At 38.0% G+C, this 25,412-nt stretch overlaps 2 protein-coding genes across 2 annotated transcripts in view; both read left to right on the top strand.

The window, feature by feature from the left end:
• LOC122867349 (cadherin-related family member 1) overlaps nucleotides 1–24,832 on the top strand; it is a 102,611-nt gene extending 77,779 nt beyond the window's left edge. Inside the window, exons 6-23 of the mRNA XM_044178032.1 lie at nucleotides 9,575–9,842; nucleotides 10,114–10,116; nucleotides 10,316–10,411; nucleotides 10,787–10,932; nucleotides 11,025–11,075; nucleotides 11,484–11,573; nucleotides 11,728–11,814; nucleotides 13,003–13,119; nucleotides 14,470–14,613; nucleotides 14,722–14,800; nucleotides 14,889–14,989; nucleotides 15,113–15,316; nucleotides 15,876–16,028; nucleotides 16,960–17,124; nucleotides 17,760–17,827; nucleotides 19,187–19,415; nucleotides 20,288–20,542; nucleotides 23,144–24,832. Coding sequence (XP_044033967.1) covers nucleotides 9,782–9,842; nucleotides 10,114–10,116; nucleotides 10,316–10,411; nucleotides 10,787–10,932; nucleotides 11,025–11,075; nucleotides 11,484–11,573; nucleotides 11,728–11,814; nucleotides 13,003–13,119; nucleotides 14,470–14,613; nucleotides 14,722–14,800; nucleotides 14,889–14,989; nucleotides 15,113–15,316; nucleotides 15,876–16,028; nucleotides 16,960–17,124; nucleotides 17,760–17,827; nucleotides 19,187–19,415; nucleotides 20,288–20,542; nucleotides 23,144–23,686 — 2,592 coding nt within the window. The 5' untranslated portion in view covers nucleotides 9,575–9,781 and the 3' untranslated portion in view covers nucleotides 23,687–24,832. The remainder of the gene's footprint in view (nucleotides 1–9,574; nucleotides 9,843–10,113; nucleotides 10,117–10,315; nucleotides 10,412–10,786; nucleotides 10,933–11,024; nucleotides 11,076–11,483; nucleotides 11,574–11,727; nucleotides 11,815–13,002; nucleotides 13,120–14,469; nucleotides 14,614–14,721; nucleotides 14,801–14,888; nucleotides 14,990–15,112; nucleotides 15,317–15,875; nucleotides 16,029–16,959; nucleotides 17,125–17,759; nucleotides 17,828–19,186; nucleotides 19,416–20,287; nucleotides 20,543–23,143) is intronic.
• On the top strand, nucleotides 282–4,788 carry ghitm (growth hormone inducible transmembrane protein). Its single transcript, XM_044178037.1, has 9 exons — nucleotides 282–419; nucleotides 799–957; nucleotides 1,648–1,750; nucleotides 2,046–2,157; nucleotides 2,272–2,413; nucleotides 2,603–2,711; nucleotides 2,946–3,134; nucleotides 3,833–4,004; nucleotides 4,118–4,788. Exons 2-9 carry the CDS (start codon nucleotides 826–828, stop codon nucleotides 4,203–4,205), a joined length of 1,047 nt encoding a protein of 348 aa, XP_044033972.1. The 5' UTR covers nucleotides 282–419; nucleotides 799–825; the 3' UTR covers nucleotides 4,206–4,788.
• Nucleotides 24,833–25,412: the final 580 nt, after the last annotated feature.

The following is a 25,412-nucleotide window of genomic DNA, read 5'->3' as shown; positions in this document are numbered from 1 at the left end:
TGACACATCACTCCTCACACATTACTGCATCAGTAATAATAAAACAATGATATAGTATAATTAAATTACACTCTCAAAGGGGCCATTGAGCATTATGAGTGGCCTACTTTTACTTTTGATACTTTAAATACCCTTTGCTGATAAAACATCACTTAATTTACTAAATGCAGGATTTTGCTTGTAAAGGAACATTTTTTACATTTTGGTATTGTTATTTGCTAGGATCTGAATACTTCTTCAACAATGATTACAACGTTAAAGGGTTATAAAATGCAGCCCGATTTAGAACTACGATTCCCATCAAACCTGTCGCTTAATGATGACGCACTAAGAGAATTTTCACGAAGGTTGCAAAACAATTACGTCAGAAACTTGCGCATTTGTTTCTAGAAAGGTGAACGACGAACATTGCTCTCCCGGTATGTAACGTTGACTTACATCTACATTTCTTGAAATGACCAGTCATACATCAGAAAATATATTGTTAATGGTAATATTTAATTTATTTGGTTAGACTAATTAACTAACTAGACCGTAATACCGGTAGTTCCCAAAGACTTTGTAGTGAAATGAGTACGCAGCTGTATCGTGCTAGCTAACGTTAGCTAGCTTAGCTAGTTAACTAACGTGAAATGTTCTGATTTAAAGTTTATTTTGGTCACTAATTGGCCAGTGTTATTGCTAAAGTACTTTAACATTGTTGTCTAACTGGCTTTGTGACTCTCACCGTAACAAATATGTGTTCAAACATTATGTCACACGACAGTTACTGTACCTGACTCTCTGTTTATCTTTCAGACTGAGACAAGATAATATATTGTGACCATGTTGGTGGCGAGGCTAACGTGTCTGAGGAGTCTTCCTCTCACCGGGCTCCGCCCTGTGCTGTCACAGGGCTCCCCAGCCCTGAGAGCACCCACCCTGAAGGCCTGTCCACCTCTGCTCAGGCCCCAGCAGGTACTGTAAATTTACCACCAACAGGCTGGCATCCATGGCTCTCTAACATTTCTCTAAGTTTTCTAATTGCGGCATTCACTTTTCACCACACCAGTACCACACACATACAATAACTATTACTTTGCACTGCTCTTACTAAGATTAGACTAGGTTAGAATCAACTTTTATTAATCTTGCCACACAACGGCAGATATCTAAGATTACATCAGATAGTGGGCACTGAATGTAAAGAAACTGCTTCCCCAAAACATTGCATGTGATACATCTAGCCTCAAATCCATAGAATGTTTTTTAATACATCCAAATCTGTGTTTCCTTGACAAGACCTATCTTGAATTTTCATTACAATTTTGGTATATGTATCTTTTGTTGATGAAGGATGGATATAGACAGGAACTACAATTGGACAGAAACATACTAAATGCCAGATAATCCCTCATCTCCATTTTTTATGTAAACTTAATTTTGTTTGTTTCTCTCAATAAGACTACAAGGAAAACACTTTGACTGTAAAAGTGGTAAATGAAATGAAGTTCAATAAAATGGTGTATCCACACCTTGCCAGTTTGTAGGCAACTTGACATTGGCCAAATGCTCCCTGATTGTTTTCAGTTTTGATTGATAGGACTGGGTATGAAATCCTAGCCACTAAATTTGTGTTTTGTGTAAACTTAATTTTTCTCTTACCAGGGTTATTCCTCTAAGGCCAAATTCGGTTTCCGCCGTGGTAGGACAACCAGAGACCAGCTCCAAGAAGCAGCTTTTGAGCCTGCAACAGATACCGCCATTAGAAGTAATCACTATTACATATACTAGTGAATGTACTCTTACATACTGTTACATAGACTGTACTGTTACATAACTGGAGTTTTATGCTATCCACGCTCTTAACCAAGCTGTAGTATAAATAATATATATTTATATACAATGTAAATATAATGGGCTCACATAGTTTGCCAAATTAACTGTTGAAGCACAAACCAAACCTTTTACCTGTGACAGTCACTATGTTTATCTGTAACATTTTTCGAGTATTTAGGTTTATTACATTACAAATCTGTCTAAAATAATTATTATTGTGTCCACAGTTGACAGCATGGGAAGAATAATTCTGGCCGGAGGTGCAGCAGTTGGCCTTGGAGCTCTGTGTTACTATGGACTCGGCATGTCCAATGAAATCGGCGCCATTGAGAAAGCAGTGTGAGTAACAGCTTTTTGTAACGGCAGCTATTTAATTCTGTTTTTAAGCACAGGTCTATGGAAAGTGTTACCTACTAAGAGCTCCATATTCAACTGGCTCTTCCCTCTCTGCAGCATCTGGCCTCAGTATGTGAAAGACAGGATCCACTCCACCTACATGTACTTTGCAGGCAGTGTTGGACTAACAGCTTTGTCAGCTGTAGCAGTGAGCAGGACCCCGGCACTTATGGGTCTGATGATGAGAGGATCCTGGCTGGTAAGCGAACTTGAGTGGACCCAACGCATTGAATTGCAACATTTATTTTCAATTTAAATTGAAGGCTAATACACCATGGAGATGGTTTAGTAATGTCTGTACTTGTCAATAGTGACTCAGAAGTATTTGACATTTTTAGGTGTAATTACAGGTTATAATTATGAATGCCTGATGTTTGTTCTAACTAAGGCTATTGGAGCAACCTTCGCGGCTATGATTGGTGCCGGCATGCTGGTCAGGTCCGTTTCATATGAGCACAGCCCAGTGCCCAAACACCTCGCTTGGATGCTCCACGCAGGTTTGTAAGACAATGTGTAGTGGAAAATTATTGTCCTACTCAGCCCAGTTGCTTCGGTTATGTAGTTGCCTCAGTTGAACACTAGAGGGCATCTATGTAAAGGCTCAGAGAGTTAACGGCCGTGTTGTGTTTGACACCTCTACACTACATCTAGACGTATGGCACAGATCTCTTTTGTTGTTGTTTGTTTTGAATGTAGTATTAAATTTCCTTTCTGTTTTGTTTATTGATAAGGTGTGATGGGTGCTGTCATCGCTCCCCTCACTCTCCTGGGAGGGCCTTTGATGATGAGGGCTGCCTGGTACACAGCAGGCATCGTGGGAGGTCTGTCTACTGTGGCCATGTGTGCACCAAGTGAGAAGTTCCTCAATATGGGCGGGCCACTGGCTGTCGGCTTTGGAGTGGTCTTCGCTTCCTCTATTGGTTAGTAAAATACACTTCAACTTCACAAACCCTGTCTCATGTGCACTACAGACAGTTCTGAATGCAATAAAAACAATTCAAGGGGTTGTGTTGGCGTGTTGCTTCAGGTATAAATGAGATGATAAAATATGATCGAGGAAGGCCAGTTTAAGTAATAGATCCATGAGGATGAAGGCTCATAAGACACCAAAAATACTGCACAGCATTTTATTATGCTATAAGACAAGATTTAATACCTCTGGAAAGTTACCACAATGACAATCATTTTATCCTCCAGCTCGGCGGTTGCGAGCTAAACAATAGAAACACGCTGTTCATGTTACAAAGTAGTCAAGTAGTAGCTTTTGCCCTCTGCATCAGCACTTGCTGAACCGCCGCAGTGGTCTCATTGAAATAAATGAGGAAGAGGCATTTTAATTTGTTTTAACGCAGTGCTGAACACGACCTAATGTCTGTACTCACACAGTGGCTCTGTGTTGTTGTGTTATGAACATCTTAACAGAATGTCACTAAATGACATGATATGCATTTGGTGATTATGGTTTAATCTTATTATATCTATAATACATGCATTTTTTATTTAGAATGTACATTCACTTCTACAGTACACTTTACTAATAAATGTCGTATTTATAACATTAATAATATTTATAACATAATAATATACAACACACCGCAAATGTTTCTGTCTTCTTCAGGATCGATGTTCCTGCCGCCCACCTCAGCGTTCGGAGCAGGCCTGTACTCAGTGGCCATCTATGGAGGCCTGGTCCTGTTCAGCATGTTCCTCCTTTATGATACACAGAAGGTCATCAAGAGGGCAGAGACACACCCACTCTATGGTGTACAGAAATATGACCCCATTAATGCGTAAGTCCATCCAAGAAATATTCAAGTAGACTTTAAATGCAGGTTTCTGCAGAGTAATGTTAGTGATGTACTTGCACCAAGGTATCGATCTCATATTCTTTTTAATCTTACAGGTGTATGGGGATTTACATGGACACAATTAACATCTTCATTAGACTGGTGATGATTCTGGCTAACGGCGGTGCCGGCAGAAAGAAGTAAACAGCAACATTCAGCTTCAGTTTTACCTTCCACAGAGCTGAACAAAGTCATGTTTTATTACTAGCAGTATATGCCAGGTGTTAGTGTCTTATCTAACTGGTAAATAAACATGAATGCTTTGCAAGTGTGCGAAGAAGAAGATTGGTCACTCTGGTACAAAGAAGACAAATTGTTGTACATTGATAACACACAGAGCGCTTACCTTGATTGTGGAAGTATCTGGTTTATCCTGGGGGGTTACAGACAGGTTAAATATGTCTGTCAGCATCATTTTGCTTGCCTCAGATGTCCTATGTATTCTTTATGTTTTCTATTTATTTCCACTTGGTTGTATTTCTGTTTCTAATAAGGATGAGAGTTCAGGAATATCTGGTATATGCAACAGAAATGCCACATATGTCAACCATAGTCTGGTCCAGACTCAGTACAATAAATGACTGTGCTGTATGCGCTTGCTCCAGTATACACTGATATTGTACTTCTGTGATGGGGGATTAAAGAGGTTGGCACTAGTTCATATATTTCTGAAAAAATATACAGTATTTTCAACAATAGAATCACTCAATAAACAAGTCAAAAGTGATATAGTTTTTATGTCTTGTGTTGCAGTTGTGTCAGATTTTGGGGGGGTAAATCAGTTGTAGCTTACCTATTTTGAAAAATCTCCTGATATAAGCCTTTTTCACAGAAGACATTTTGACATGTCACAGTAGCAAATGCCCTATTAAATAATAATACCATTAATGATGACTGAATTCTATTTACCTGTTTTGGTTTCAGGGTCCTGGTATTGTGCATGCTGGCTCACTGTCATGACTTACTGCGACAGAACAAAGCCATTGATAATGTTATTAGTAACACCTGTGCTTTTGCTACTATGGCAAGTCAAAATAATGTAGAAAACACCTATTGTCATTGAAATATAGAAAATATATTTAATAAAGTATATTTACATATGGGGTGCACGGTGGCAGAGCGGCTACAGCTCCTGCCTCCCAATAAGGAGATCGTGGGTTCGTGGGTTCGATTCCCGGACCGGACCAACATCACACAATCTCTCTGGGTGGAGTCTGCATGTCCTCCCCGTGTTACCGTGGGTTCTCTCCGGGTTCTCCGGCTTCCTCCCACCGTCCAAAGACATGCATGTGTAGGTTAATTGATAACTCTAAATTGCCCGTATTGAATGAATGTGTGAGTGAATGGTTGTCTGTCCTTGTCTGTGTCTGTGTTCGCCCTGCGACGAGTTGGCCACTGTCCAGGGTGTGCCCTGCCTAAGGCCCGAAGTCACTGGGATAGGCTCCAGTCACCCGCGACCCCCTAACGGGGACCAAGCGGTAGAAAATGGATGGATGGATGGATATTTACATATATGACAGGGTGCATATCTGCCGTCATCTTACGGTGAAATGCATATTTGCGTTTTTGGGCTCTCTAATAAGAATATAATTCATATACATAGTAATAAATCATATTCTAACCCTGTCGTCTAATTAGTTAGAATCCTTTTACAGAGGAGCTTTGGTTCTTTTAAAATTTTCTTCAAGCAATTATTAAACTGTTTTAATTTTTCTAGTCAGTTAACTTCTTGGAAAGCCATGTGATGAACATTTCCAATAGAATATTACCAAATATTCATAAATTTGCATTGACCCTGGTTGAACATCAAATATAAAATTGTCATCTACTTGCATGCTGGCATTTGTAGTATGATAATGTCCAAACAATGTTTGGAAATAATGGATTATTCCAACAATGGGAAAATCCATTCAATTTGTTTCTAAAGGTAACTATAATTGAGTTTTAGGTGGTTTTAGAAATGTATTGGCTAGACCTTGCATGAGCATCGCAAATAAGTTCAATGACCTGCAAAACCACCAATGTGCAAACAACTCAAGCTGCAGCTGAGATTGTGAGTGGTGTCTAAAATCAGTGTGAAGAAATTTTGGTGTAAAGTTTTGCTACTAAGTAAGCCAAAACCTATATATATATTTCACCATTTGTCATCCACACTCTCAGCAGCTCTGACAAGCCCATGAGGGACCGGTGGGGGTCCACTTTGTATTTGCCTGTAAACAGTCAGCGTGTAGCAGCAGATGACAAAGGCTTAGCATAGTAATCCTCTTGTCCACCATCTGGCTGCTCCTCTAAAATTAAACCTCCAAACCAGGGCACTTGCAACAGATGCTAACATCTGTAAATATGCAGGTGCTTCATTAAAGCACGTACATGTGGCGCACACAGCTGCCAGGTAGTGTTTCAGTCTCTCAGATCATGTTCACCTTTAGGAGAAGTATGATTCATATATACTGTGTATCGAAAATGCAGATGGGAGGGATAAAGAGGGCAATAATGGATGAGAGTGGGGAAAGCTTCGGCATGTGGAGATCTGCCATTACTGGGAATAAAAGTTACTCTCTGCCAGTCATTTTCAGATTGATGACCAATATTTGGTTAGGGTCCAAGGTTTTTACTGCTTAACGTAGGCTTGACGTGGTGTGTGTGTGTGTGAGAGAGAGAGAGAGAGAGACTTTAAACCAGTTCAAAGGACAATGAATAATGGCTATGGGCATATTAGTTATAGCTTCACCATTTTAACTCACAATACCTTAAGAAGTCTGACCTCTCAAGCACTTTCATAATCGCACAGACTCATGTCGTTTTCATATGTGCCTAAAGCTGTTACTGTACAGTGTTTCAGTTAATTTCTTAAACAGATTAAAATATCTCAACAACTATTGGATGGATTACCTTGACATTTTGAACAGACATTCATGGTGAAAGTTTTCACTCATCCTGTGAAATAGCTCCTCTACTAAATTGATTGGGACAGAAGTTTGTACAACATTCATGGTGCCCAGGTGATCCCATGACTTTTCCTCTAGCGCCACCATGAGGTTGACATTTGTGTTTTTTTAGTGAAATGTTTCGACAATAGTGGATATATTGCCATGAAATTTGGTACGCACATTCATGTTCCCCACAGGATGACTTAATAACTTTGGTGATCTTACCTCTCGTGCCTTCATCAGGTCAAGATTTTAATTTGTCCAATAATTTGGTTTATGACCAAACACTTGCAAACTACTTACATTCCCATCAGCCTCAGCTGTACTTTGTGTTTAGTGCTAGTTAGCAAATGTTAGCATGCTAACACACTGTAAGAAGAGACATTAAGTTAATTCATATTTGATTTAATTTACTAAAAATATATTTACAATATTTACTTTGTTAACTATTTACATATTCATTTACTTTGTTAACTATTTACATATTTATGTTTACACATTAAATTATTTACATATTGACAAGTTAAAATATTTTCATCAGCAACTTTAATCCTTCTAAAAATCTTCTGAAGCTGCTTAAGAAAGTTATACATCTCCATCCTGCTGTTGCCTCTCATTAACTGTGATCCAACCACCACATATCAGACCAACAGTTTACACACACTAAACTAACATGGTGAACATTGTAAACATTCTACCTGCTAAACATCAGCACGTTAGCATGCTAAAGTTAGCATTTAGCTGAAAGCACCACTGTGCCTAAGTACAGCCTCAAAGAGCTGCTAGCATGGCTATAGACTCCTAGTCTTGGACTACATATCGGTTTTAGATAGGGGTACATTATTTAAATATTTAAGTACATTTTTGAGGTACTTGTAATGCTACTTTACACTTAATAAATATACTTTAAACTAAGTCAAAAATAAATTACTCCACTACATTTCAGTAGGATATTGTACTTTTTATCCCTCTACATTTATCTGACAGCTACAGTGGAAAAACCTTATGATCACCTTATAAAATCTGATTTATTAAAGATGAAAGCACCCAACAGTATAAAAGTAGTTAAAATTAGCTCCACCTTGACCAACTACAACATTAAAATGTTGCTTCCATGTTAATAAATCAGTAATAATATTCCAATAATAAAATATTTATAATAACACTCTAAAAGGGGACATCCTGCTTAATGTGTTTTGTACTTTCAATACATAAGTGCATTTTGCTCATAATACTCATTCTTTTACTTAAGTAATATTTTGAATGTTTTGGATGTCTACTTATATTTGCATAGTTTTTCCATATATATATATTTTCTGCCATAAATCTTTAACATTCAGTAACATTAATTCTTGTGTCTGCACTGTCAAAGTCCACTAGAAACACTGAGCAGTCCTTGGATTCTGTGTTTATTTTAGTGAGCAGAGCAGATTTATCATTGGCTGCCGACCAGTAAGATGTGTGAGTGTGTCACTGAACGTCAGACACTATTTTTATACCTGTGAATATAGAAAGTGCACAGGTCTGCACCTCAAAGTGAGTGAGTCAATACAGTTAACACACCTCGCTGAAACAGCAGGCAAACATGCACTTGCATGACACCTGCTTGTAAGCAGATCTGATTTATTTATTTTTTTGAAAGGTGCAAAACTCTCCCAGGGCCAAAGTGGAAATTGTGTTCAAAAATAAAACGCATGGCGTTTTGGGCTTTTGACTCTCATCAGATACGGGCAAGGTTGCAAAGACAAAATGTAATAGTATTCCACTTTGGCCTTCAGAGAGTGTCACATTTTTTTATATTTTTTATCTGAACAGCTATTTATTTGTGGGCTGTATCTTTCAGAATTTGAGAACACGATTTGGGTTTGACTTTCCTAAGCTGCAAGTGATTCATACCAGGAGGATTTCTTACAATTTTAGACAGTGCTTGGTCTTCTGTAACATGACTTACTTACATTAAGCTGAACTAAAAACATAAAATAGGCTTGCAGCTTGAAAATTTAAAATCAGACAATGCTGACTATTTGTAAAAGCCTTGTTTTGTGTCTTGAGGCATAGTGATTGACAGGTCACTGGGTTTCCTGGGGAAAGTGGACTGCAAAGGCCAAAGAAAGCCTCTTGGCTATAAGTGCATCACAGATCCACAAGTGCAGCTGAGGCTTGTGTTGGTCAGCAGCTGCCAAGGAGAGCAGCTACGGGAAGCTTAGGCCAGTGGGACTCGCTACATCGTGTGACTAATGAGTTTGTTGAAACCCTTTAAAACACTGGCGAGAGGAGCCAAATGTGCCATGTGTCCATACAAATAAACAAAAAGAAACAAATGTGCAGCACATGACAGAATGGATGTTTGTTTAAGGTTCCCAGTGTGTAAGCTTGAGTAAATTTAATATAATAATACACATCATTGATTTCAAACACTCCACTGTAAAGCAGAAGTCTTAGGAAGTATATTATATCACAAAGTCTTTGATTTAACATTAATCATGGCTGCAGTGTCTCATATGTGCATTGTCACATTTGTGCAGAGGTGTGATGATCACACCATATTGTGTGAAACTTAAACTCTCTTCCCTCCTCGTGTAGTTTTTCAGGAGAAATCAGAGTGAGCAGTGTGGTAGAAGATGTCTGCAGAGGGAAGGGATGCGTCACTGGATTAGTGCCTGAGAATCTGTCCCAGCCTCTTCCTCCTGATCTGCTGAGACGCCTCCAGAAGGGCACGACACTCACTGCTCGCTTTTCCCTCCACCAAGCCTTCCACATGAGCCAGCCAAGCCTTACCTCCCCACCAGGATGAAGAAAGAAAAGAAAACGCATGCTTTACTGTTTCTCCTCCTGCTTCACTTCACCTTGGGTAAGGCTCTGCTTTTCTTTTTTTGTTCTTTGTGTTTGTGGTTAAGACTTCTTGCCTCGCTCTTATCTGGTTAATCCTCTAACACACAGAGGGCATGTCCATCTTAGCGTAGACTGTTCATGCTGTCTGTACTTCATATTTAAATGTGTGATTATTTGTTTGTGTTGTGATAGTTGAAACTTAAATCCAAATGTATTTATAATTCATCTCCATCCTCCTCCTCCTCCTCCTCCTCCTCCTCCTCCCTGCTTTCGGTTCCTACCCTTTTTAGCAAGTGAGTGCAACAATTATCACTTAATTAGATAAGCATTTCCATTAGAAGTAGAACAAGATATAGACAAACCTATATGATGTATTTGATATTTTCAGGTTTTTACATGATATTTGTAGCTTGCTAATAGGTTATATCATTATTTTATAATTTCTTCTCTGCGCAAATAACTTGGAGCATGTTTATTTGTTTTCCCATAAAGGGCAATCAGACTATGCGCCATATTTTTATGATAATGGACCCAGCAGTACAAATGGGAATATGGCCTTGTTCAGCATCTCTGAGGATACACCAGTTGGTAAGTATCATGTGCAATCTAATGATGATTTAAACAATCACAGATCTGGTTGATTTCAGTATGAGATAACATTTAGTGTAGTTGAAAGGTGTTTATTTCACATGCGTAGGTGTAACAATGAAATTATCACACACTGAGGCTCCAGCTAATCACTGTAATACCTTTTGGATTGTGACGTACATCAAGACTTACGGGAAGAAAACAATATGGGTGGTGGCTCATCTGACCTGATTATTAAACGTGCCATTCACACTGAATAAGAAACACTGATAAATGAAACAAAGGCATTTGCACCTCCCCTGCATGATTTTAATGAACATAGAAATGTTTTTATGCATTTGACATTATTGTTTCTTTTTCATTTTTACCACATAGGGACACAGATATACATTCTGAATGGTACAGATCCAGAGGGAGATCCGGTACGATATGGTCTGACTTTTGAAAAGGGCTCTATAGAATATTTTATGGTGGACCCCAAATCAGGGAATGTGACTCTAATTCAGGAGCTCGACAGAGAGGTGAGCCTGTTCACAAGACTCTTGTTTTGAAGAAACCTGCTGTAAATCTGTCACCACTGTGGCTCAAAGTGACATTTACCTCTTCTTTGTAGAAACAAGGTGAAATCTCAGTGCTCATAAGCATAACGGACGGTCGCAATAAAGTAAGTTTTTACTCTTAATGTGATATATTTTTGTTCATACTTTATTGTCGTCAGTTCACTGCAATAATCAAACCATTTCTGGTTGCATAAGCTCCAATCCATTACATTTTTTACAGCTGTGACTATAACACTTCAATCTAATAGGGAAATAAAAAAAAATGTGGGAGGAAAGAAAAAGAAAAAAGAGAAGAAAAACAAGTGCCGTGACAGAATGTAAACAGCAGGAAACTTACTATGCTTATAGTCTGTGCTTGAGAAAATACTGTATTTAAATATATAGAATGATCTTTTTCTGATCACTTTCAGTGAATTGTTTCTCTCTGAAAATGGATACAGCTTTGAAATAAATTGCGATAGGTGCAGTTGTTTTCATTTGCAGTTGAGAATTTGTTTTCTTGTTGCTTTCAGGTTGTTGAGACTGTGAGAGTGTTTGTCACTGATGCCAATGATGAACCACCTGAATTTCAAAACCTGCCCTTCATCATTGATATCCCAGAGGTACTGTGTATCGAATAAATACACCCAATACAAAATAATAAATATGAATAAATAAGAAATAATTTCTCTAAATCTCTAAATCTGCTAATTGAGTCAAACCAATGATTGAGAATAAAGTGGGTTTTAGGGTTATAACATGTCTTGTCTCTACCAGGATACTGCTCCAGGAAGTAGCATCTACAGAGTCCAAGCGGTGGACAAAGATATGGGCTCAGGAGGCAGCGTCTCATATTATCTACAGGTAACCCTACAGCTTTGTTGTTATGCATATGATGCACAGTTGTGACCCTGGCATCTCTAAAGCTCTGTCTTGGTGAAATTGAGTGCTGATCTTTTTTTAATTAAAACAAGGTCGCCAAAGGCTGTTATTTTTTTGTTTGCCCAAGTCAACCACTAATATTTCAGGAACACATTGGAGGCTTCGTGTTGAATTTTAAGAACTAAATCCTATCTCATTCAAATTTGTAATATATCCAGAACTAAATATTTCCTAAAATGTAATTCATGCTTTTAGTCTTGCTCACACTACTGGATCTATCTTTACTCTAGCATTAGGCAGAAAAATCTCCCTCCAAAATGCAACAGCCAGGCTTTTCCAGTAACATTTGCCCAGAAAAGTGACCAAGGCTAAAACAGTTAAAGCTTTTTTAGCCTCCCTGCATACGGCCTCCAGTTGAATTCAGAGTTGATTGTTAGGTTTTACTAATCACATATAGAGCTGTTAATAGCTTGGCTCCAGCATACATCTCCAGACCCTTTTACTCCTACACCCTGGAATACACCCTGAGGTCTGCCAACAAGTTTATCCTCTCAGTTCCCAAAACCTTTTTTTTTTTTTAATCTTTTTACTGTTTCAAACTTACTTTTTATTGATGGTTTTCTATTATTTGATTCCATTTCCAATTTGTAATGTATTATTTTTATTATTATAACTGTACCATTATTTTCTACTGATACTGTTAACTGGCTCTGTATGGCCCTAACACTCGGGGGAAAGACCAGACGTCGAGCTGACATCGTGAGAGCTGTGCTGCCGTGTGGAGGGAGGAAAAGGGCATTCGAGGGATGGGAGGGAACGATTAATCTCATACCAGAGAGCAGTCTGGAAATGGTGTTACTTTAGTGGATTAAATTTCAATTACATTTGAGCAAGGCACTGAAGGCTTAATAGGGGCTTAGGTTTGGTCCGGGCCAACAGCTGACAGCACAGTAGTTGTTACTGTTCATGTGTCAACTGTGAGACAAAAACTACCCTGATGGAAGTGTGTAGAAAAATGTCTTTAAGCTTTAAGTGAGGTAGGTTGAGAGTTAGTACCGATTAGAAGTATCTTTTAAATTAGCTAGATTGCTCTCAATTGCTAAATTCAAGAAAAAATAAATTTAAATAAATCTATTGTTACCCTAAACACTGCTGTGTTACTTTTTACAGACCTCATCATTTGCCAAGTTTACCATCGATGGGCACAATGGTATCCTTAGAGTCAAACCTGGTGAGACTTTGGACTACGAGACCACGCCCACGCACTTTGTGACGGTGGTTGCAAAGGTGAGAGGTCGCTGACGCCTTTTGCCTTTTGGTTTGTCTTCTCAGGTGCCCTAAACACACATTCGCACTGTGAACAGCTCGGCTGCTTTAAGTCATTTTAATCATTTAAGTCATGTATTTATTGCAGTTCATTGTATTGTTTCTGTGAGTTAACACGGCTACAGAGCAAGGTAAATTAGAAGCATTAATCAAATCCAAGCAGAGAAAATGCATGAAATTACTTGAGTTTATCAATAACCCCAACAACCTTTCTCCAAGAGCATTGCTTTTGACACGTTTATTCTGGTGTTCTTCCAAACAAAATCTGTCGGGAACTGGAAAGTTTTTAATGGGCTGGTATCTACTTCTGTACCATGTTGCACATGAAACAAGGTGACACTGTCAGGAAAGCAAGGCAGCACAGGAACCCGTCTGTTGGTGGCTGAAGGTCATGAAAAGTTCAGTCATGACTAATCTTTCTGAACACTAACACTTTGCTGAATTTAAATGGAAGTCTGGTGAAGTGTTGACAGTGTTGCTCCCAGTGTAAGTAACCTGAAGTGTAATCCTTCCATAGTGAGGTTCAGTGTGAAGGGTTTGTTTTTCTAGCCTCAGCTATGTGTGTCTGTGGATTAACATACAGCATATAAAGCTTCTTAAAAGCCTGATTTTATTGACGCTTAACAAATCAGACACTGAGAAGTTAAATCTATGATAAAATATATGAATTTATAAGATTTTTGGTGCAGCCAGTTAATAATAATATAATAATTTAATGGTTAAATTGAGAAAATACAATGCAGCATATTGTCCGCACAGAAAAATTAGTCTCTGCATCTTTCACTCTCACTGACGCATGTTGCATGTTAATCATGCAGATTCTACTGTTCCCAATGATATTAAATTTGACATATTAAGTGTGTGCTGTGGCTTACTGGTAGAGCAGAGCGTCCACTAATCAGAAGGTAGGCGGTTTGATCCCGGCATAGTTAACAGAAACCAAACTCATCAAACCATTTCAAGCTAGACATCTGGTTAGTTTCGGCCAGTGGGAGGCCTCTAATCATATTATTTATAGTAAAATAATATCTCTGTATGGATTTCAAAAATACCTCAATGCTGCAGATATTACTTGATGAGAGGGAGCAGCTTATACAAAGATCACATGAACCCTGTATCTAACATTGTGTGTGTCCACTACCCAATATGTAAAATAAAAATGGCCTTTACCATGACTTTTTTTATTTGAAGACTGTTTTATCATAATTTGCTCAGGATAAAGTATAATCCAAAGTCTAGATAAAAATTCATTTCTCTAAACATTATAAAATGTTCCAACTCTGCATTCTGCCTCACAATTCGTTTCCTCAGGATGGAGGTGGAAAGTACAAAGGGAAGCACCAGGTGATGACCTCCACAGCCACCATAACAATCAATGTAATTGATGCCCAAGACATGCCTCCATCTTTCATAGGAACCCCTTACTTTGGCTACGTCTATGAAGTCTCAGTTCCTGTAAGTCTTCATCTTGTTCTTTACACACCAATGAAGGTGACCAGGGCACTGATTTTGTTTACATGCAGTAAATATGTATAAGATTAATTGTATTTTTTTTTCTTCCAGGGTTCTGAAATATTCTCTGTGTACGCTAAAGATGGAGATCAAGGCAATCCCAACCTAATACACTATTCCATTATTAATGGTAAGAACATCAGGAAATGAATTCCATCTTGTTTACTCTTTTCAGCCTGTTTATCACACATTTCCAACTTTTCTTTTATCACTTTCAGGTAGTGATGATGTCTTTGTCATAAACAGCACCAGTGGATGCATCACCCTGACAACTTATCCATCTCTGCTGAAAAATGAATTATATGAAATTAAAGTCAAGGTAATGTTTTTTTTTCTTTGAGTCTCCTCCTAATTATTTCTTGGGAATTACACTCATTTCTTATAGATTTAACCTACTATTACTACTGAATGTGTTGATCAGTGTATTCATTTTTAAACCCAGGCGTCTGAGGTAGGACCAAACGATCAGCTGCTGGATTACGAAGTTACCATGGTGACGGTCCGGGTTGTGGATCTCAACAACCATCCTCCGACCTTTTACGGAGAGAACGGACCACAGAGCAAGTTTGAGGTCACCATGTCTGAGCATCCTCCTGCCGGAGAGATCCTCCGAGGCTTTAAGATCACAGTCAATGATTCAGATCAGGTACATTTATTCCCAAATTTCACTCTTGTGTCTGTGACCTCTACGCATCCTTTGATTCTTTCCTCAGGGTTTATTGCTCTGTGTGTGTCTGCTGTACCTCAGCTTAACATTCATTCATCAAGACATTCACTTTAGACATACAGTAATGTGCTGTTACCTGTCAGTAATTGTAACAAAAGCATGTTTTCAGAATTGATGTTTCCTTCATGTTGAGTTTTTTCCTCTGCTGTCTCTGGGTGTAACGTTGCATAAATATCTGCCAACCAGCCTCAAAGTATGTGCAGTTATTTAAAAAGTGCAGCATTTAAAAATGTTCACAAAATCTGTATTCAAGATAAACATGTTACTCATTATGCCGTCATGTACATTCTATCCATACTGCCTCAATGACTCATGTAACATTAACTGCCAGATTATTTCCTTTTTTTTTTTAAATCCACAGAGGTTTGTTGAAGTCATCTTGAGTCTGATGAACCGTCAGTTTTCTTGTTTTTCTAGGCAGCAACATTCTTATTTACTTTACTAATTCACAGTTTCTATGTTTTATTTGTCTTTGCAGGGAGCAAACGCTAAATTTAAACTGAGACTCGTGGGGCCGAGTCGAGTGCTGCGAGTTGTTCCCCAGACAGTCCTCAATGAAGCGCAGGTGACCATCATTGTGGAAGACACATCTGGCATCGACTATGAAAAGGGACCAACACTTTCTTTTAAGGTTAGACTTCATATATCACTAAATTATTAATGAGTATTATTGAAATGACACCAATATTTAATATAGGGCTTCAACTAATTATTATCTTCACCTATTCTTATTCTCTTGGTTATCGTTTTGAACAGCACAAAAGCCAAAGATGTTCAGTTTATGAAACAGAGTTTTCAAAGGCAGTCTATCTGTCCACTACTTTGGTCTAGACTGAAATATCTCAACAACTATTGGATGGATTGTCATGACATTTTGTACAGACATTCATGATGCCCAGAGGATGACTCCTACTGACTTTGGGGTGATCCCCTGATTTTTCCTCTAGCGCAACCAGCAGGTTGACATTTGTAATTCAGAGGGAAATGTTTTGAAAACTGTTGGATGAATTACCATGAAATTTGATGCAGATATTCTTGGTCTTTGTGAACTTTGACGATTCCTTAACTTTCCATCTAGCGCCGTCGTCAGGTCAAAACTTCAATTTCTCCAGTATGGTGGATCAAATACTTTCAACACCAACATTCCCATTAGTCTCAGCTGTGTTTATATAGTGCTACTTTGCATATTAGCAAATGTTAATATGCCAACACACTAAACTAAAATCCTGAATTTGATGATAAATAATATATGAACAATAAAAAACCTATTCTTATTTAATAACTTGAATTACAGTATATAAGAATTCACTACTAAAACCAAGGACTGTATTTTGAGGTTTAAAAAAAGCTATATCTTTTAAGACTTATTCATGAGAACTGAATAATTTCTGTGGCAAATTATTACATTTACATCACTACGACTGCTAAATTTCAAGAACAAATGTTAGTGGTTAATGGAAGCATGGCTGTAGATTCTTACTTTTGTTTGTCAATAAACTAATCGATTAATGGACTAAAGGTTTCAGCACTAATGTGATCACACTGCACGCGTCTCTCTGCAGCTGCTGGCAGTGGAGATCGACACTCCTGAGAGGTTCAGTGCAACAGCTGACATAGTGATCAACCTGCTGGACACCAACGACAACATCCCTAAATTCACGTCCGAGTATTACATTGCCAGGGTCCCTGAGAACTCTCCTGGAGGTTCCAGCGTTGTGTCTGTAACAGTGAGTCAATCAAGATTAAACTGCTTTAACCCGACCAAAGTGATTATATAATCCATCAATCCTCCAATAAATGCATATTACTCGGTGCAGTTCATTAGATGAAAGCAGGTTGTCGCCAGACCAAAAAAGCTCAACGGTCCCTGGCTTTGTTTTTGTTGGTCCTTGTTATGAAATTCATGTCTCCATGTGACATTTGGCATATGCTCTATGTTTTACCTCAGGCAGGGGTTTTATTAGTAAAAATATTGGCACATTTGTCTCTTCCTTTCCATTATACTGGATGTATCCTTCAACTGGGCAACATGTCAGAGCTACTCAGTGTGAAGCAAAAAGCTTAATTTTGCCTCAAGGTTAATCATGCTGACCTACACCTCCATCCCCACCCACCACAGGAAGAGACTTCTAGCCTGCCTCACCCACTGTACATGAGCTTAAGACCCTAGCTGGTTATCCTCAACCAGCACCAGTAAAAAACATCTAAATGGACCACTTATAACCACCTTAATTAAATTTTTACCTCCCCAGTGTAACTATATTGAATTAGATTAGTTAAGATTGGTAAAGTGTTAATTTTTCACACTTTATTTTATATATATATATTGGGCTTCTAATCTCTGTTCCATTTTTTCCTCCAGGCAAATGATCCAGATTCAGGGCCTTGGGGTGAAGTCAAATACACGATTTATGGATCAGGATCAGATTTGTAAGTAAAAACCTTTCACTCCTGCCGGTTTAGGTTTGGTCTGATCAGATACTTAACTCTTGCACTTCCACAAAACACATTTCATAGACTAAAAAGTTATTTTATGTGTATATGACTCAACATTGCTCAGAGGCTCAGGGTGTTTGGTAAACGCAGCCAGAAGGACACCAGTCTTGATTCATCTTTGTCTCTTTGATGGAAGTTGTAAGCAGGAAACCAGTTTGATTGGCCCCTCTGCTGCACAAACAGCTCGCTTTAAAATGGCTGCAAGATGCTGGCTAATCTCCTAATTGGATTGGAGGGTTAAAAATAGACAGCCTGGCCCTTCTCACATAGGGAGAGCCAATTAACATGCAATGTGACAGCTGGAGCCACAGAAACGGCAGCTTTGAAAAGCAAGGCAGCATGCAGCAAAGGAAAAGTGAGAATTTATGCTCGTCTTCGTGAGTTAATTGTGCAAAAGTTATCAGTTTCAAGGCAACTTGTGAAATTTCACAGTGGAAAACGAGATGAAAAGACGGCTGAATAAAATGGCAGTAAGCCCGATGTCGAACTAGAAAGCACAAACCTACGCCAGTGATATAGAATACTTAAAATTAATTTTGTATGTGTAAAATACTTGTGTGATTATAACATCTCTGAAGTTATTCTGATGGCAAACGTTTTTACTTGTAGAAAAATGCCAGTCTTAGTGGAAATTGGTGCAGTCTGTCACATAGCAAGTCTCAGCATGCAATAACCACTGGGAAGTCAGAAAATCTTCAATAATCTGTTATTTCTTGGCCTATATTAACTTTTTATCAAATGGCATCTGTTAAGTAGCTTTTGAGCTATCAGATAAAGAAAAGTAGACAACAATATGTAGAAATTAACCTGAATTTGAAAAGGTACTTACACTGATGAGAGTGTAGCTACCCAGAGAAGGCAATACAATTAAAGGTTATTAAGAATCAACAGGCAAACAAATAAACAGATATTCAGGACAAAAACCTAATTCAGATTAAACAAATAAAATGAAGAAATTAAATTTAAACGCTATATACATTATATACATTACAACACCTTAGACCAACTAAAGGACATATTCACTTGGTGAAGTTTTGGTATCTGTTAACTTAAACCAAACATTTCTCTTCCGGCATATTGTTCCGTCACCTGGATTAACTTCAGTATATTTTTACAAAATGTTCCCTGCTACAAAGGATGGAAATCTTCCTTTTATAGACAACTTTTAGTGTGAGTCACGTAGAAATGTGCTGTAAATGAGGAGGCCAATATTAGAAACACCTGGTTCGAGAGTGTTTGACACATGGACGTGGTTATGACTCATACAGTGTCTGAACTGTTCTGAACCTGCAGGTTTGCCATCCACCCGTCATCAGGCCTCATCTCCACGCAGCCCTGGACCAGCCTGGATGCAGAAGTCAGGTCTAAATACAACTTTTATGTCAAGGCTGAAGATTCAGAGGGGAAGTACAGCTTGGCTGAAGCCTTTGTCACTGTCCTCGACATGAACGACCACTCTCCAGAATTTGATGAAAAACTCCTGGAAAAGACTATGATTATTGGTACACCTGTCAGAGTAGAGGTACATAATGTCAAATCATTTTCTCCTTGTACTGAAAATCTATTTTTAAATCAACATTAGCTGTATGTGATCACACTGACATTTAGAGAACATTTTATGTCCAGGACTGCCAGTATTAAAATGAAATCATCCAAAATGATTAGAATGTCAATTGCCATTTGTGTGCGTCATATAAAACAAAACTGATAAATTCATGTCCAAAAATCTCATTTTCATGTTCAAAAACTAATCTACTGCCAAAACTAGAGGATAAGGCTAGTGATATTCTATATTTTTCTTATTGATATCAAATCCCATGAAAAACCAGCAATGAATTGATCCTATTAACAATTGCTGCCTTTGTATTTAAAGCCTAATATGGCTTATTTCTTTGTGCCATAGAGCCCCATTGTTGTGAAAGATATGTTCCTTCCTTACAACTATTAATCCGCATCTGAAAATAGTCCCCAATAAATGTAGTATTTACTTGTGTTTGAGTAACATTTGCTAAAAATGACAGTGCCCAGCTGTTTCAGGAAATTGGTCTTCTTTTTTTTTACTCAAATTATTTATTTGTGATGTAAATCTTTAAAAATTAAGTGCTTTTTAAAGATTTACATGTTCATCAGGAACAAATGTTTAATGTTTAGGGCTTTGTGCCACAGACAGGGTAGGAGCGTCGGAAAGTATTGAGAGACAAAGAATTGTTGCGTCTTTTTATGGGATTTTGTTGACAATAATAACAATGTAGAAGGCCAGCCTTATCCTTTGATGGCCATACTTTTGTACTTGTTTTGTGATTTACAAAGCAAACATTAGGCCTTGGATTGAATAAATTGGCGGTCCAGTATGCAGGACCTTGAAATGATTTTATGTTCTGCTACTTTTTACAGGCAGTGGATGAAGATGCAGAGTCTCCAAACAACGTCATCGAGTACTCCATCATGACAGCCGATCCTGACAATGCATTTGAAATAAATGCAGACACTGGGGAGATCAAGCTGAAGCCGTACATCAAGTCCATGGAGATTGTGCAGAACATCACCAAGCAGAAGGACTGCAAGTGGTCTCTGGTGGTCCAAGCCAGGGACAGAGGTTCTCCATCCTTCAGCACAACAGCCGTGGTCAATATCGATATCACCGAGGCGGTAAGACCTGGTCTGACTCGCAGCATGCTCGCAGCGCTTTCTATTCCAACCCTGAGCTTAAGGCAGCACAAGCTGTAGATTGAAGCAGTTTAACATATGATAATAGGCATTGTTGTCATGCTATGCAACTGCTAATTTTGCATCCTTGTTTCACATTTCATTGACCTCATCTTCTTTATATGATAGTGCTGGTCATTTTTATGCTTTTTTTTTATTTTCAAGTCTCATGAAGAGACCAAAACCAAAGATGAATTTATCCTACTAACAACTGATGTCTGTGTCACGTCACAGCCTGATATACCTACGCCTCCACTGCCATCCAGAAACTATTTAAGCTTCATCAACTAATTTTTGGGCTATTTGTTAAGTTGTTATGGTTCTGTTTTGGTTTCCACCAATCCCTGAGAAAAATATCTGGTGCTTAAGCTGCTAGTTGTTCCTCTTTCTTCACTAGCCAGTTGCTAACTATCTGTTGTTACATTTGGTTTATCAGAGCTTTTTCTATAAAAACAGCTGCATGCTGAAGCGGGAAACACTAAATATGATATATTCTGGTACTTCCTAATAAGGCACACTTTATAAAGGGTTTATAAAGTATAACTAATTATTTTATTAATGGTTAATAAATGATTTACTAATACCTCAAAGATCAGTTATGAGCTATAATGAGAAGATGTTTGGGTTGTCAGGTTGTGAAAAATACCTTTGGTTTAAAGCCCCTGAATCCTGGTTTCAGATCTTATGAATTTCTCTATAACTTTAAATAGTCACAACTAAATGTGCAAGAATGTAAGTTAAAGTTTGAAAAAAAAAACCCATCCATATGTATTTTTTGAAGAGTTTCACTCTGGCAACACAAGAAAACAATCCCACACTTATTAATTTTAATATTGCTACATTCTGATTGGTGCACAGGACTATGTTGCATCACCTTTTTTCCAAAGAGCCCCTCCCACTTCAAGCCAGAGTAGACAAAACAAACAAACAAACAAACAAACAGAAAATCCCTCATGTTAAATAACCAAATTGTTCAAACTTAGGCAGAAAATTGTGTGTTTATGTTGAACCACATCGCAAACATTAAGAAACTGATAGTCATCTTGTTTGCAGCTATAAATGTTAATAAGTGATAAAAAGGGGTTTGTAATCCATCAAGTCTATAAAACATTAGGATTCATTAACCATTGAAAAAAATATTAGTTACAACTGACAAACCCTTTATAAAGGATGCCTTATTAAAAAAATCATACCCATTTTTCTTCATTACAGTGAAAATGGCCAGTATACAGTTGTTTCTTCATCTCAGCTTTTCTGACTAGCTAAATGTGTAAATGCTGAACTGCGGAAACACAGCTGCTAAAAATGCCGAAAATGCGATCACTGTTTAATCTTTTTCAGAATAAATTACTTTTTAATAATGGAGTTCTATGGCACGGAGGAATAAACCTGAGGTTACACAGATAATACTTGTTAGCAGTATAAATTCATACTGGTTTTTGTCTCTGCAGTAAATTATAATATATAATATAAATAAGAAATATAAAATAACAGCAGCATTAGCCTTTAAAGTTCTCAGTTGTTTACATTACCATATTTTTTTATACGTTTTCACCATGTTTTCATTCCTTCACTCTACATGATGAGATGACTCAGTGTTTTTGGTGTTGTTTCTGTGTTGTGTATCGTGCATTTCAGGTCAAAGGTCGAATTATTTCATACTTCATGGGCCTCAGCAAGCGTCCGCTGACTGTTTTTGGAATTTGTCTCAGCATTGTCACTTCCCTCATTTTACTAACAATCTGCATATCCACAATCCTGTACTGCAACGCAGTGAAAAAGTCCCGAATCAACCCTGAGAGTAACTATATTAAAGTGGTCCGCAGAATCAAGTGACACCGGTACTTCATTACTAATTCATAACCTTTAAAAAGATATTGATTTTTTTACTGTTCAGCTATTGTCTGTAAAAGAGTCCTGGAGCACATTTGAAGGAATAATATAACAATATCATGAAAGTCTCTTTTTCTATTTTCCTTCTTTTTTTCTTGATTGGAATATATTCTAAATGCAATATTTTTCCAATAATGTAGTTTGGATTTTTACACTCCCAAAACCCCATCTTTGATAATCTAAAATACTTTTTTTTCCTAGGGCTTGACTCAGACTATTTGCAAAGTGACTGAGAAGGAGTGTTTTACTTTGGATTTAAGCCTAGATTTTCTCACTTAATCTCCATTTTTCTCACACAAACATGCACTTCACTCCATTTTGGTCTCATGAAATGTCTTCTTGTTCTCATCAGTCACATGCCAAAGAGAAATCCTAATGCACCGCACTGCCAGACGCATTCCCAACAACTAGTGTTGTGCATAGTTCTTAGCTTTGCATCAGCAGTCCTGTACTGTAGGACAGAGGAAGACGGATGACTGAGTGTGAGTGTGGGAGCATCGCATTTTTGGTAGACATGTTGTTTGGGCCTCCTCTGTCAGTGCTTTGCGCATTCATCTCTCATGCTTACATGCTTTGGAGAAATGCTGCATTAACGCTTGGATTCAGTCCCTTAGACTTGATTTAAACTATTTTATTTGTGCTCTTTTACAGACTCCTCTCAAGGGGCCTATGGCGGCCTTTTTAATGAAAAGTAGGGACAATCCTATGAGAGCTCTAGGCATGGTCACTGTTATCATTAGCGTATTGGTGGGGGTGACTGTCTTGATCTCTACGGCTTTGTACATGCGCAACTCAAAGTCAAACAGGATCATGCCGGCACGTCGCATCATTAAGAGGCGACCCCGGGACCAGCAGCCCTGGACCTTCAGGATGCCCGTTATCAAATTCAACGACCCTGCAGATAAGTTCCTCATCGACAACCCAGAGAGTGGCCGCCAGCGGGACACCAACAAACACCGGCTGAAGCCTCCACCCCCCAGTGCTCCGAGTCTGCCCCCTCCACCCCCGTCTAACACACGGCCCAGTGAGAGGCTCCGGGCAGTCCCAACAATATCCGGTGCGCTGGCCTCCAAAGGCTCCAAGAAAGCTAAATCTAGTCGCCGCAAAGAGGGAAATGTCAGCTCTGCTTTAGTGTCAGAGCTTAAAATGAAGCTGGAGCAGAAAATCAATGAGAGCAACAAAGGTTATTATTAACTCTACTACTCGTAGCTCATCTACTGTCCGAGGGTCCTCACCTGAACTTCATGTGATGACCTGGTAGGTAGGCCTGCCTTTAGATTATTTATGAGTAAAGGGTATAAGAGGAAGGTTTGCAGATATTTATGTCTTAAGACAAGATATTAAACAAGTGGGCTCCATTGCATCCTCAGTTGACCTGGCTTAGGTAAAGAGAGGAGAGCGCTTGAGTCCGTCACTGGTGCAGTTGAAGATAATTCACCACACTGCCATCTTGAGGAAGATTACATCATCTTAACAGTAAGAAGCACCACTGTAAATTGTCCAGGGAGAGGATTACTACGACTTAATGTGTATACATAAGTTGCATAATTTCCTGAAAAGTGTAATGTTCACGACCATGTAATGTTTTCAACACAGAACTAGGATTTCACCCAATAAATCCTACCAAAAAAACATTTCTTCTTGCTCACTGGAGCATGCAGCTGAATGAAAGAGTCATGAAAAAACAACACTGCTTCTTATAAAGTGCTAAAGGACCTGTGTGTTAATATTTTTACTGTGTTACATCAGCCGCTTGAAAGCTGAGAAGTTGCTCTTTTGTATGATTACAATGTGCCACTGTAGGTTTTCACAGTAACACGAGCTAACAGAGTTGCTTTTATTTATTTGAGTGTCATTCTAGAAAAATGCTTTTATATAAATAACATGGGTCCATTTTAAATGTACAGCATTGTATTATTTACATTATTTTGAGTATACATATATGACAAGATATGAACATTTCCCAGTTGTATCTTGTAGCACAATAATCATATGCTTAAGATTTTAAAGCACAGATCACCATGCATATAACCGGCTTGGTCATTTCTATTAGAGATATAGATATTGAAATATAGAGATTGTGTCGAACGTTTAGAGTCCACGCACAGTTACTTTCCATGTTACTCTTCAATGCCTTCAAATGCAGGCAAATAACATGTGAGTCATTTAATTGCTGTAATACATATCTTGTATCTGACTATATCTTAACTCATACCTATCTTAAATAAGTTGAGATAAACTATATATCTTAACTATAAATTACACTTGCCTGGTCCTTCGAAGTAACATATTTGTACCGTCTTTGTACTGTCTTGATTTTGAATAAATATTTGAAAATAATTTGGTCTGTGCTCCATTTTGTCCAGAGGCCATATTAATTATTATTAATTTAGTTTAGTTTAGTTTAGAACACTTTATTTTATTTCAGTTTAGTTTGTTTGACTAATGTAATATTATAATAACGAGAAGAACAAAGGATCTCAAACATGGGTGACACATTAAAAAGTGAGAAAAGCATACACTGTTTTCCATGGATGTAAACAACATGGTAAATCAAAGCCAACATTTATAAATAAATACTGATATATATGTATATAAAATATATATTAATTTGAAATGCTCTATGTGGTAAAGTAAGTACCTTTACTCAAGTACTGTACTTGAGTACAGTTTTGAGGTACTTGCGCTGTACTTGAGTACTTGTAGTTTGTTACTTTATACTTCTACTCCACTACATTTCAGAGGGAAATACTTTATTTACTCAACTACATTTTACATTTTTCTGCAGAGCAAGTACTTTTACTTTTTTAGTTCATTTTGCGGATAATACTTATTTACTTTTATTAAAGTAGGATTGTAAATGCAGGACTTTTACTTGGAATATTTTTAGATCGTGTTATTTGTTCTTTCACTAAAGTAA

The sequence above is a fragment of the Siniperca chuatsi genome, linkage group LG20 (assembly GCF_020085105.1).
Source record: "Siniperca chuatsi isolate FFG_IHB_CAS linkage group LG20, ASM2008510v1, whole genome shotgun sequence".
In the NCBI taxonomy this organism is placed as follows: domain Eukaryota; kingdom Metazoa; phylum Chordata; class Actinopteri; order Centrarchiformes; family Sinipercidae; genus Siniperca; species Siniperca chuatsi.
Note: the sequence above shows the minus strand (reverse complement) of the source record. Positions and strands in the feature narration are given on the sequence as shown.